The sequence below is a fragment of the Macaca nemestrina genome, chromosome 5 (genome assembly GCF_043159975.1).
Source record: "Macaca nemestrina isolate mMacNem1 chromosome 5, mMacNem.hap1, whole genome shotgun sequence".
In the NCBI taxonomy this organism is placed as follows: Eukaryota; Metazoa; Chordata; class Mammalia; order Primates; family Cercopithecidae; genus Macaca; species Macaca nemestrina.
In genome coordinates, this window is record NC_092129.1 from 112386579 (window position 1) to 112399818 (window position 13240).

General features: G+C 40.9%; 1 protein-coding gene across 4 annotated transcripts in view; it reads right to left on the minus strand.

Moving 5' to 3' along the window:
• The window catches only part of LOC105479449 (CD109 molecule), a 178409-nt gene that overhangs the window by 95529 nt on the left and 69640 nt on the right, over nucleotides 1–13240 (minus strand). For all 4 annotated transcript variants that reach the window (XM_071096842.1, XM_071096841.1, XM_011737403.3 and 1 more), the window contains one exon: nucleotides 9759–9884. In XM_071096842.1, the coding sequence (XP_070952943.1) occupies nucleotides 9759–9884 (126 nt within the window). The remainder of the gene's footprint in view (nucleotides 1–9758; nucleotides 9885–13240) is intronic.

Below are 13240 nucleotides of genomic sequence, written 5' to 3' on the forward strand. Positions count from 1 at the left end.
TTACTTAAAGTATCCTTTTCCTGACCTAGGACAAAGGGTAACAGAAGAACAGCACTTTCTAACCACCTGTATAGTCATTACAAATCAAAGCTCTGATAACTCCGGTAATTCTTAAAGAAATTGTCCATCAGTGGGAGCACTCATATCATTCCATATTTTTTCTACAGACAAAATTGAATTTCAAAACACTCTCCCAAAGGCTGTGTATGATGGCTCACACCTGTAATCCCAGCATTTTGTGAGGCCAAGGCAGAAGGATTGCTTGAGTCCAGGAGCTCAAGATCAGCCTGGGCAACATAACAAGACCCTGTCTCTATGAAAAAGACTTTTTTTTTTAATTAGCCAGGCGTAGTGGTGCATACCTGCAGTCCCTGCTACTCAGGAGGCTAAGGCAGGAGGATCACTTGAGCCCAAGAATTCGAGGCTGCAGTAAGCTATGACTGTGCCATTTTACTCTAGCCTGGGTGATAGAGGGCAACCCTGTCTCTTAAAAATTAAAAAATTAAAAAACACTTTCTTGAAAATAAGTATTTTCCTCTCCCTGAGTTTTATACTGAGAATGGTGACTGCCTCCGAAAAATAAAAATATAGTCTCTAATGGTGGGCTATTTAAATAATAAATACATTTCCTCCACGTTATAATTCACTACTAAAAGAAAAGGGGTTTAATAATAAGCAATATACAGTCCTTAAAGGCTGCGCACTAGTCAAAGAAAAACAAAAGCCAGAGACCAAGGCCTCAGTTGCTTCTCATAACATTTCCTTGGTTATACTGACCCCTGGTGGTCCTAAAAGGGCTCTTTTTTTAAGGGGCTTATTTTTTCTTAGTTGAATGACTCAAATTAACATACCTCTAATGATCAGTACCTGACCAATATACTTGTCTTCAAAAAGATAAAGATGCTTTATAGAATATAGAAAAGGGAAAATTATATTTGGTTTAAGACAAATTATTGTAACATAGTTTTCACACATTCGTTTTAAGCAAATACTGCTTTCTACTTACATGCAAAAGCACTGAACTTGGTCCCAGGAATAGAAAGGTGAGCAAGACCAGAAGGCCACCAGCTTTACAAAGGCTACTGTCTATCATGGACCACTAATTAAAAGTGACATGAATGAACTAAGGGAAGCACACAGCGCTATGGGAATGTCTGGAACAGTCAGGCCACTTTAGAGAATGCCTGCAGGTTAAAAGCAAGTAGCAAGAATAAGGAAGAAAAAACATTCCCAGCAGAGAGAACAGCATGATGAAAGGCTCTAGAATGAGACAGATGGGTGAATTTAAGAAACATAAGGGACATAAGATGCCTAAAGCATACAGTTCAAAAGGAAGGGCGGCACTTTACAAGTCTGAAAAGGTGGGCAAGGGCCAGATCTTGCAAATGCTTTTCATTTTTTAAGCACTTAAATTTCCTTAAGAACATTTCTTTCTATAAAAGCAATATGACAAGCCAAGACCACAAACCACAACATGATAAATCCTACAAATCTTTCAAAGTATAATCTCACGAATCTTTTGCAAAGTCTTCCTCTATTTTTCTATCCCCCTCTCATCGGGTACTTATTCTGTCCACCATTCAATGAACAAATTAATTCCTCTGCACCTGTTATCCAGCTAAAACTGCTCTTGCTGGTCATTGTGCAGAGGTGGCATCTGAATGGACCAACAATGGACACCTTGCCCCAAGGGCAGCCCACCCACAGGCTGCCAGCCACCTGTGCAGAGGCTCCGTTAAAGACTGGGCGGAGGAGGGTCCAAGATGGCCGAATAGGAACAGCTCCAGTCTACAGCTCCCAGTGTGAGCGATGCAGAAGATGGGTGATTTCTGCATTTCCAACTGAGGTACCAGGTTCATCTCACCGGGGGCTTGTCCAACAGTGAGTGCAGCCCACGGAGCAGGGCGGGACATTGCCTCACCCGGGAAGTGCAAGGGGTCGAGGAATTCCATTTCCTAGCAAAGGGAAGCCGTGACAGATGGTAACTGGAGAATTGGGACACTCCCACCCTAACACTGCACTTTTCCAACGGTCTTAGCAAATGGCACACCAGGAGATTATATCCTGTGCCTGGCTCTGAGGGTCCCACGCCAACGGAGCCTCACTCAATGCTAGCACAGCAGTCTGAGATCAAACTGGAACATTGCAGTGAGGCTGGGGGAGGGGAGTCCGCCATTGCTGAGGCTTGAGTAGGTAAACAAAGCGGCTGGGAAGCTCAAACTGGGTGGAGCCCACCACAGCTCAAGGAGGCCTGCCTGCCTCTGTAGACTCCACCTCTGGGGGCAGGGCATAGCTGAACAAAAGGCAGCAGAAACATCTGCAGCTTTGAAGAGAGTAGTGGTTCTCCCAGAGCACAGTTTGAGACCTGAGAATGAACAGACTGCCTCCTCAAGTGGATCCCTGACCCCAGGTAGCCTAACTAGGAGACACCTCCCAATAGGGGCCAACTAATGCCTCATACAGCCAGGTGCCCCTCTGAGACAAAGCTTCCAGAGGAACGATAAGGCAGCAACATTTTCCATTCTGCAATATTTGCTGTTCTGCAGCCTCCGCTAGTGATACCCAGGCAAACAGAGTCTGAAGTGGAACTCCAGCAGACTCCAACAGACCTGCAGCTAAGGGTCCTGACTGTTAGAAGGAAAACTAACAAACAGAAAGGACATCAACACCAAAACTTCATCTCTACGTCACCATCATCAAAGACCAAAGGTAGAAAAAACCACAAAGATGGGGAGAAATCAGAGCAGAAAAGCTGAAAATTCAAAAAATCAGAGGGCCTCTTCTCCTCCAAAGGAATGCAGCTCCTCGCCAGCAACGGAACAAAGCTAGGCGGAGAATGACTTTGATGAGTTGAGAGAGGTAGGCTTCAGACGATCGGTAATAACAAACATCTCTGAGCTAAAGGAGGATGTTCGAACCCATCGAAAGAAGCTAAAAACCTTGAAAAAAGACTAGATGAATGGCTAACTAGAATAAAGAGTGTAGAAAAGTCCTTAAATGACCTGATGGAGCTGAAAACCATGGCATGAGAACTACGTGATGCATGCACATGCTTCAGTAGCTGATTTGATCAAGTGGAAGAAAAGGTATCAGTGATTGAAGATCAAATGAATGAAATGAAGTGAGAAGAGAAGTGTAGAGAAAAAACAGTAAAAAGAAATGAACAAAGCCTCCAAGAAATATGGGACTATGTGAAAAGACCAAATCTACATCTCCTTGGTATACCTGAAAGCGACAGGGAGAAAGGAACAAAGTTAGAAAACACTCTGCAAGATATTATCCAGGAGAACTTCACCAACCTAGCAAGGCAGGCCAACATTCAAATTCAGGAAATACAGAGAACACCACAAAGATACTCCTCGAGAAGAGCAACTCCAAGACACATAATTGTCAGATTCACCAAAGTTGAAATAAAGGAAAAAATATTAAGGGTAGCCAGAGAGAAAGGTCGGGTTACCCACAAAGGGAAGCCCATCAGACTAACAGTGGATCTCCTGGGAGAAACTCTACAAGCCAGAAGAGAGTGGGGGCCAATATTCAACATTCTTAAAGAAAAGAATTTTCAACCCAGAATTGCATATCCAGCCAAACTAAGCTTCATAACTGAAGGAGAAATAAAATCTTTTACAGAAAACAAATGCAGACAGATTTTGTCACCACCAGGCCTGCCTTCCAAGACCTCCTGAAGGAAGAACTAAATATGGAAAGGAACAACTGATAAAAGCCACTGCAAAAACATGCCAAATTGTAAAGACCATCAATGCTAGGAAGAAACTGCATCAATGAATGAGCAAAATAACCAGCTAGCATCATAATGACATCATAATGATCAAATTCACACATAACAATATTAACCTTAAATGTAAATAGGCTAAAAGCTCCAATTAAAAGACACAGATTGGCAAATTGGATAAAGAGTCAAGACCGATCAGTTTGCTGTATTCAGGAGACCCATCTCACATGCAGAGACACACATAGGCTCAAAAGGGATAGAGGAAGATCTACCAAGCAAATGGAAAACAAAAAATTCAGGGGTTGCAATCCTAGACTCTGAAAAAACAGACTTTAAACCAACAAAGATCAAAAGAGACCAAGAAGGCCATTACATAAAGGTAAAGGGATCAATTCAACAAGAAGAGCTAACTATCCTGAATATACATGCACCCAATACAGGAGCACCCAGATTCATAAAGCAAGTCCTTGGAGACCTACAAAGAGACTTAGACTCCCACACAATAATAATGGGAGACTTTAACACCCCACTGTCAACATTAGACAGATCAATGAATCAGAAAGCTAACAAAGATAGCCAGGAATTGAACTCAGCTCTTCACCAAGTGGACCTAACAGAAATCTACAGAACTCTCCACCCCAAATCAACAGAATATACATTCTTCTCAGCACCACATCACACCTATTCCAAGATTGACCACATAGTTGGAAGTAAAGCACTCCTCAGCAAATGTAAAAGAACAGAAATTATAACAGTCTCTCAGACCACAGTGCAATCAAACTGGAACTCAGGATTAAGAAACTCACTCAAAACCGCTCAACTACATGGAAACTGAACAACCTGCTCCCGAATGACTACTGGGTACATAACAAAATAAAGGGAGAAATAAAGATGTTCTTTGAAACCAATGAGAACAAAGATACAACATACCAGAATCTCTGGGACACATTCAAAGCAGTGTGTAGAGGGAAATTTATAGCACTAAATGCCCACAAAGAAAGCAGGAAAGATCTAAAATTGACACCCTAACATCACAATTAAAAGAACTAGAGAAGCAAGAGCAAACACATTCAAAAGTTAACAGAAGGCAATAAATAACTAAGATCAGAGAAGAACTGAAGGAAATAGAGACACAAAAAAGCCCTTCAAAAAACTAATGAATCCAGGAGCTGGTTTTTTGAAAAGATCAACAAAATTGGCAGACTGCTAGCAAGACTAATAAAGAAGAAAAGAGAGAAGAATCAAATAGACACAATAAAAAATGATAAAGGGGATATCACCACCAATCCCACAGAAATACAAAGTACCATCAGATAATACTATAAACACCTCTATGCGAATAAACTAGAAAATCGAGAAGAAATGGATAAATTCCTGGACACATCCACCCTCCCAAGACTAAGAAGAAGTTGAATTCCTGAATAGACCAATAACAGGTTCTGAAATTGAGGCAATAATTAATAGCCTACCAACCAAAGAAAGTACAGGACCAGATGCATTCACAGTCAAATTCTACCACAGGTACAAAGAGGAATTGGTGCCATTTCTTCTGAAACTATTCCAATCAATAGAAAAAGAGGGAATTCTCCCTAATTCATTTTATGAGGCCAACATCATTCTGATACCAAAGCCTGGCAGAGACAATAAAAAAAGAGAATTTTAGACCAATATCCCTGATGAACATCGATGCAAAAATCCTCAATAAAATACTGGCATACCAAATCCAGCAACAATCAAAAAGCTTATCCACCATGATCAAGTGGGTTTCATCCCTCAGATGCAAGGCTGGTTCAACATATGCACATCAATAAATGTAATCCAGCATATAAACAGAATCAAAGACAAAAGCCACATGATTATCTCAATAGACGCAGAAAAGGCCTTTGACAAAATTCAACAGCCCTTCATGCTAAAAACTCTCAATAAATTCGGTATTGATGGGACATATCTCAAAATATTAAGAGCTATTTATGACAAACCCACAGCCAATATCATACTGAATGGGCAAAAACCGGAAGCATTCCCTTTAAAAACTGGCACAAGACAGGGATGCCCTCTCTCACCACTCCTATTCAACATAGTGTTGGAAGTTCTGGTCAAGGCAATCAGGCAAAAGAAAGAAATAAAGGGAATTCAATTAGGAAAACAGGAAGTCAAATTGCCCCTGTTTGTAGATGACATGATTGTATATTAAGAAAACTCCATCGCTCAGCCCAAAATCTCCTTAAGCTGATAAGCAACTTCAGCAAAATCTCAGGATACAAAATTGATGTGCAAAAATCACAAGCATTCTTATACACCAATAACAGACAGACAGAGAGCCCAATCATGAGTGAACTGCCATTCACAATAGCTTCAAAGAGAATAAAATATCTAGGAACCCAACTTACAAGGGATGTGAAGGACCTCTTCAAGGAGAACTACAAACCACTGCTCAGTGAAATAAAAGAGGACACAAACAAATGGAAGAACATACCATGCTCATGGATAGGAAGAATCAATATCGTGAAAATGGCCATACTGCCCAAGGTAATTTATAGATTAAATGCCATCCCCATTAAGCTACCATTGACTTTCTTCACAGAATTGGAAAAAACTACTTTAAAGTTCATATGGAACCAAAAAAGAGCTCACATTGCCAAGACAATCCTAAGTCAAAAGAACAAAGCTGGAGGCATCACAGTACCTGACTTCAAACTATACTACAAGGCTACAGTAACCAAAACAGCATGGTACTGGTACCAAAACAGAGATATAGACCAATGGAACAGAACAGAGCCCTCAGAAATAATACCACACATCTACAACCATCTGATCTTTGACAAACGTGACAAAAACAAGAAATGGGGAAAGGATTCCCTATTTAATACATGGTGCTGGGAAAACTGACTAGCCATGCATAGAAAGCTGAAACTGGATCCCTTCCTTAACACCTTACACAAAAATTAATTCAAGATGGATTAACGACTTAAATGTTAGACCCAAAACCATAAAAACCCTAGAAGAAAACCTAGGCAATACCATTCAGGACATAGGCATGGGCAAGGAGTTCATGACTAAAACACTAAAAGCAATGGCAACAAAAGCCAGAATTGACAGATGGGATCTAATTAAACTAAAGAGCTTCTGCACAGCAAAAGAAACTACCAACAGAGTGAACAGGCAACCCACAGAATGGGAGAAAATTTTTGCAATCTACTCATCTGACAAAGGGCTAATATCCAGAATCTACAAAGAACTTAAACAGATTCACAAGAAAAAAATCAAACAACCCCATCAAGAAGTGGGCAAAGGATATGAACAGACACTTCTCAAAAGAAGACATTTATGCAGCCAACAGGCACATGAAAAAGTGCTCATCATCACTGGTCATCAGAGAAATGCAAATCAAAACCACAATGAGATACCACCTCACACCAGTTTGAATAGCGATCATTAAAAAGTCAGGAAACAACAGGTGTTGGAGAGGATGTGGAGAAACAGGAACATTTTTACACTGTTAGTGGGACTGTAAACTAGTTCAACCATTGTGGAAGACGGTATGGCGATTCCTCAAGGATCTACAACTAGAAATACCATTTGACCCAGCAATCCCATTACTGGGCATATACTCAAAAGATTGTAAATCATGCTGCTGTAAAGACACATGCACACATATGTTTATTGCAGCACTATTCACAATAGCAAAGACTTGGAACCAACCCAAATGTCAACCAATGATAGACTGGATTAAGAAAATGTGGTACATATACACCATGGAATACTATGCAGCCATAAAAAAGGATGGGTTCATGTCCTTTGTAGGGACATGCATGAAGCTGGAAACCATCATTCTGAGCAAACTATTGCAAGAACAGCAAACCAAACACCACATGTTCTCACTCATAGGTGGGAATTAAACAATGAGAACACTTGGACAGAGGATGGGGAACATCACACACCGGGGCCTGTCGTGGGGTGGGGGGAGGGGGGAGGGATAGCATTAGGAGATATGCCTAATGTAAATGACGAGTTGATGGGTGCAGCACACCAACATGGCACATGTATACATATGTAACAAACCTGCACGTTATGCACATGTACCCTAGAACTTAAAGTATAATAATAAAAATAAATGAATAAATAAATAAAATAAAGACTCTGGGCATGATGGTTATTTAGCTAAGCCAATGGAATGAGAACTGAAGAACACCTCAAAGGTTGGCAGAAGAGTGAAAGGAGAACAGAGCAGACCATGGGAGACAGAAAAAGCAGCTGGCCCCAAAACATCAGTGCTTGTGCTAACGATAAACCCTCTTTATCACCAAGCTCGTCTGAGCACCTTACAATTCCTCTGCTACTGCACTGCCTTGTGTTTGTCTGTCCCCCTTATGTCATTTAATTTTTATCATATTGTTCATGTCACCACGACAATGACCTTTGAAAATGGAGGTCATGTGTTTACCTTCTTTGTATTCATCACAGCCATATAAGTCTTTAACACATACTGGGTTAGTGGGTGGGTGGGTGGGTGGATGGAAGGATGGATGGATGGAAGGATGGATCGATGGATGGATGGATGGATGGATGGATGGATGGATGGATGGATAGACAGATGGACAAAAAAGGTGATTCTGAAGAATTTAAGTGGGAACTGAAAATAATATTCAAACTACTTTAAATTCACAGTGTGCTTCCTAATCTACATCGCCATCATTCTCCACATGCTCCAGTAACATCAACTTCTCCCAAATCCCCGGACACATAAGGTTCTCTTCCATTTCCCTACTCCTACACCAATTTTTCCCTATCTTCTAAGTTTCACAAATGCCTTTCTCTTTCCACTTTCTCTACAAGCTCAGATATAAAGAATCCCACTGCCCCTAGAACTCATCACACCCTGCTCTAGGCTTCCATTTATAACAGTGCTTATTATTACACTGTTATAAATAAGAAAATAAGCAAAGACCACACTGCAAATTGTCCATGACTTTAATGGTCATGCATTACATTGTTCTCTAAAAGTATGAACCCCTTTCATAATATGGCCTCCAGTGTTCTTTAAAAACCACATCATACATTCAATAGAGCTTCTGCTACATTAAAAAGGGTAATATTGGTAAACACATCATACAAACACCCATAAAGATGCAGGGTAGCCATGAAGCAAATGGTGAGAGTCCACTGTGCCTCCAGCACTCTTCTCACTCATACAGGTCAATTCACACAAGAGTCCCACCTACTCAAGGCTCAGCAACAATGCTTAGAATAAGCTATAATTTCATGCATTTCATATTACATATCTTCCCCTTTAGATACAGAAAAAATTTATTATATATTATATGTTTATATGTCACATAAATATATTATAGAAAAATATAAAGGTTTACATGTTATATACTAAATGACCAATTTATATCACATAAAACAGTTAAGTCTCATTGCTTTTTAAAAGTGTTTATGTCTCATTGTATTTGTGTCTCATTCATTTCAATGAATGCCCTTAATTTAGATTTATATGCCATTTAATGCCCTCCATTTAGATTTCAGAGCTATACAAGTCGGCAGCAAATAAAGGCAATAGGTGTAGAAGCTAGGGAGAAAGGATTGGGGATCAGAGGTTGGTGTGGTTATTTAAATCACTGTTTCTTAAAACAAAGATAAAAGTAGGTTAGTCTAATCATTCATTAGGAGTCATTATTCTAAGGCATAAAATTTGCCAAATAATAGCTATGTATTCATTACTTACTTTTAAAACAATGCATGAAACAAATAAGTAAACACTGTGTACTAAAATGTCAAAATGTTTTAACTTTTACACATTATATCATAGAAAAAGACAACAGTGATGAAAATTCTCATATGTTAGAATGAAGGCTAAATAAACCCTTGATAAAAATCGTAAGTTAAAAATAAACCGCTTAAATTGTCTAAATGTTCACCTTAATTTTTTTCTCTTCATTGTATAAACGACTTTGGAGATATTTCCCCACCTGACCTAATTAAATCACTTTAACATTCCCCCAAAAAATATATTTATACTCACATTCACTTGAACTTGAATAGACCAGTCGCCAAGTATTGGATGGGAAGATAGCTGAAAAGTTTTGGAAATGACTCCAAGACCACTTTGTTGTGACAGCCACTGTTGGATCAAATTTGATTTGGGGTCCTAAAATGAAAACCAGACATGTAACTATGTAGAGGCTGCCCATGTGCATGTGTATCTTATCAGGTTAGGAATGATGCCTTGCCGCATTCCCACCCAGATCCAGAACTTTACTCCAAAATATGACACAAGAACAGTTTTTGGAAAATGTAGGCTTTATATTACTAAAGAAGACAAATCAAAGTTTATTCTTTTCTCATATTTCTCCTGAGTTCATCTTGATTCTGCTCCACCTTTAATTCCTGGCACCCTGTTTCCTTCTACATGAAACACTACAACACATACATCACCAAACCCCTGGTGGCAGCGGTGGTGGTAGTAGTGTTAAAAGAAAATCTAACTGTAGAGATAACAGGCCCTATTTATTAAAGGCCCAATATGTGTCAGGCACTCTGCCTTATTTCTAGTCATTACAATTCTCCTTTAGGACAGGGTTATCCTCACTTTATAGTTGAGAAAACTGATGCCTGGAGAGGGATCAGAGCATTCAAGTGACTGGCATGACTCAATATTACAGCACCAGTGCATGATGAAATTCAGAATCCAAACTCATGTCTGCCTTTTAACTCAACAAAAGCATATTGGAGAGATGTTTCAATCACGGATATACATGAAAAACACTTCACTCTTCCTATAACCTCCCAAACAACAATCCTTCATGCACATTCATCCAAGCCATTCCAGCAGTCATCCTAGATTCCTCTCTCATATTTCCAGACCTTTTAACTTTGTTAGATTAATATATCCCTAATTTGTCTCCTTCTTTCCATCCTCACATCCAGCCACCATGTCCTATTTTCTAACTAATGCAACTAATCTTCCCCCTCTAGTCTTGCCCTCTCCAATACATCTTCCCCGCTGCCAATAATGTGATCCATCTGAAACACAAATCTGGGAATGAGTTACAGTGGTTAAAATACTTGGCATAGTCCCTGGTATATAAAAAGCAGTGACTATACACTTTTTATAGTCCCTGATTATAGTATATGATTATTATATTAGACCACTAGGTACTCATGGCTTTTGTTTGCCTATAGGAAGTCTACACTCCTTTGCATAGTTTACAAGGCCCTTACTAATATGACTCCATCTACATTTCTAGGCTCATCTTCCTCTAAACGTACAGATTTGTTTGCAGTTTATTCCCAAAAGCCCATGCATGCAGGTCTCTGCAACTGCTGCATGGAAATCCCTCCCTTCCTTGTCCACTGGTGAAATCAGTTTCAGCTTCTTGCCTCCTATACATGCCTCCAATAGGCAGAGGTGATTGCTTCCTGGAAAGTCCCTAGTATATCTGGAGTTTCTCTCTCTTGAGTACATATTTTTGTTAAAGGCAGTAAAATATGTTTCTTTTACATATTTTATTTTGCCAAAAATTTATATTTTATTACTCCCAACTAGACTGTGACTGAGAGCAGCGGTTGAATATTTTCCCTTAGTCTTATTCTCTAAACTTTGACTAGAAGTAGTGAGTGGGGCCAGTTATTAGAAACCAGAAGAAACCTCTCTCCCAGAGTGGAGATATGACAGTTGGGGTACGTACAATGCTGAGAACTGTGCAGAAAGCAGTCTATTAAGCCAGAAACCAATTGTGAAAACCAGAGACCAAAAGCAAGTCAAGAACAAGCAGGTCGCTGTATCCTTGGCAAACTCCTGGGCCAAGCATTGTAATCAGCAGTTGGTCCTACTGTGCCTGCCACGGCATGATGCATGGGAAGGCTATGAAGTTCAAAGGCTCAGGAACAAAGGAAGAAATACAAATAGCCAATAAATATATGCTGCCTACTAATTAAGGAAATACAAACGAAAACAATATAATACTGTGTTTCTTCTGTCAGACTGACACAGATAAAAATAATAACAACAATAATTCTTGGTGTTACCTGAAGTGTAGGAAAACGGAAAGTCCATATTCGACTGAAACATTATGGTAGTGAGGGCATACATTTCTCCTGGGCAATGAAGTCTGAACTGACCTCATGGATGACTTTGCACCTGGGGGATCTGGAGTGTTGGGGGTGAATGAGATAATTCCTCTGCTTTCCCACGCCTGTCTTGGACCTAGGTCTAACTGTCACCAATAAGGCAGAGGTGGAGAATGCAGAAACACCAGAAGTCTACAAGGCACATCAGGATTTGAACCAGCCAAACACGGTGGCGTCACAGCAGAGCCCAGCATTTACATGTGGTCATCTGCTGCTACAACACAGCCACATACAGTATGAGCGATGCCCCCGTCACAGCCAGAAAAGCTTCAGGCCAGAGATCCTGGAATAGTGGCCCCACATGCCCTTCGAGTCACCTTTAGATGGCTCTGGATCTCTGTCAGATGCCTCAACACAGCACACGGTACCTGATTGTCTCAAGCAGTAAGCTCCCTGGCTGGAGAATATGTCCGTGAGTACTATTTCTGGATTATGTGTGAAGGACATGTCTGTCCAGCATGTAGAATTAGAGAATTCAAATCACTCAAATAAGGTAGCCTCCTCACCTGGCCAGGGGTCAGATTCTGAGTTGGCCACCACTGCTCCAAAACAGAGTGTCAGGGCACAGTCACAGGATATACCCCCAAGCCAATAACACCTGTTCCCCTACAAGATCATTCACCCGTACCAACAGCTTCTGAACGGAGAGGTCAGAGCAGAAACCAGCCATGCCAGCCGCCACCGCAGTGTCAGAGGCACTCATTTCCACTGTGTCAGGCCAAATTGGCTAGAGGAGGCCAGAAGCATGGGAGACATAGGTTATGCTTTTTCTACTGCCAAAAGGCCTCGAAGCTCCTTTCCCTCCTAAGAAGACCAGTTATCCGGGCATGCAAAATAAGTAATACCCAAAGATGGCCCGCGGTCCCCAAGAACAACGCTGAACACCCTGAATGTGCTGTGACAGTCAGTATCTTAGCTACATCCTGCAGCCATTCCTGGCTGGGCAAGATGGGCCCCAAGTTAACTCTCAAGTGCACTTCTCCACATCAGCCTGCAGGTGGTGCTGCGCCAAGGAGTACAACTGTCTCAGTCAGGGGCTCCAGTTAGGCTAAGTTCCAATTTTTTCTGAAAAGTTTTGCCAAGCCACCAATTGTCTGTTTTCAGCTGAAAGAGTTCACATCAGTGCTCCCACCTGGCCTCTGCAAGTTACAAGGAGGAAGGCAGCTAGACCTGAGTCCACCTTGAGTATCATCTCCCAGGTACAGAGACAGGAGCATGGCCACCCCTCACTCACAGTTCCAAAACACTTTGGGTTCCAGGTAGAATTTTAGTTTAAACTCCCCTCCCCTGACCAAGAGGGTCCTATCAGTACCAGAGCTAACAAGAGGAATGTCTCTCTGAGCCCTTTTCAGAAAGCCAAATGTGGTCTGCTAA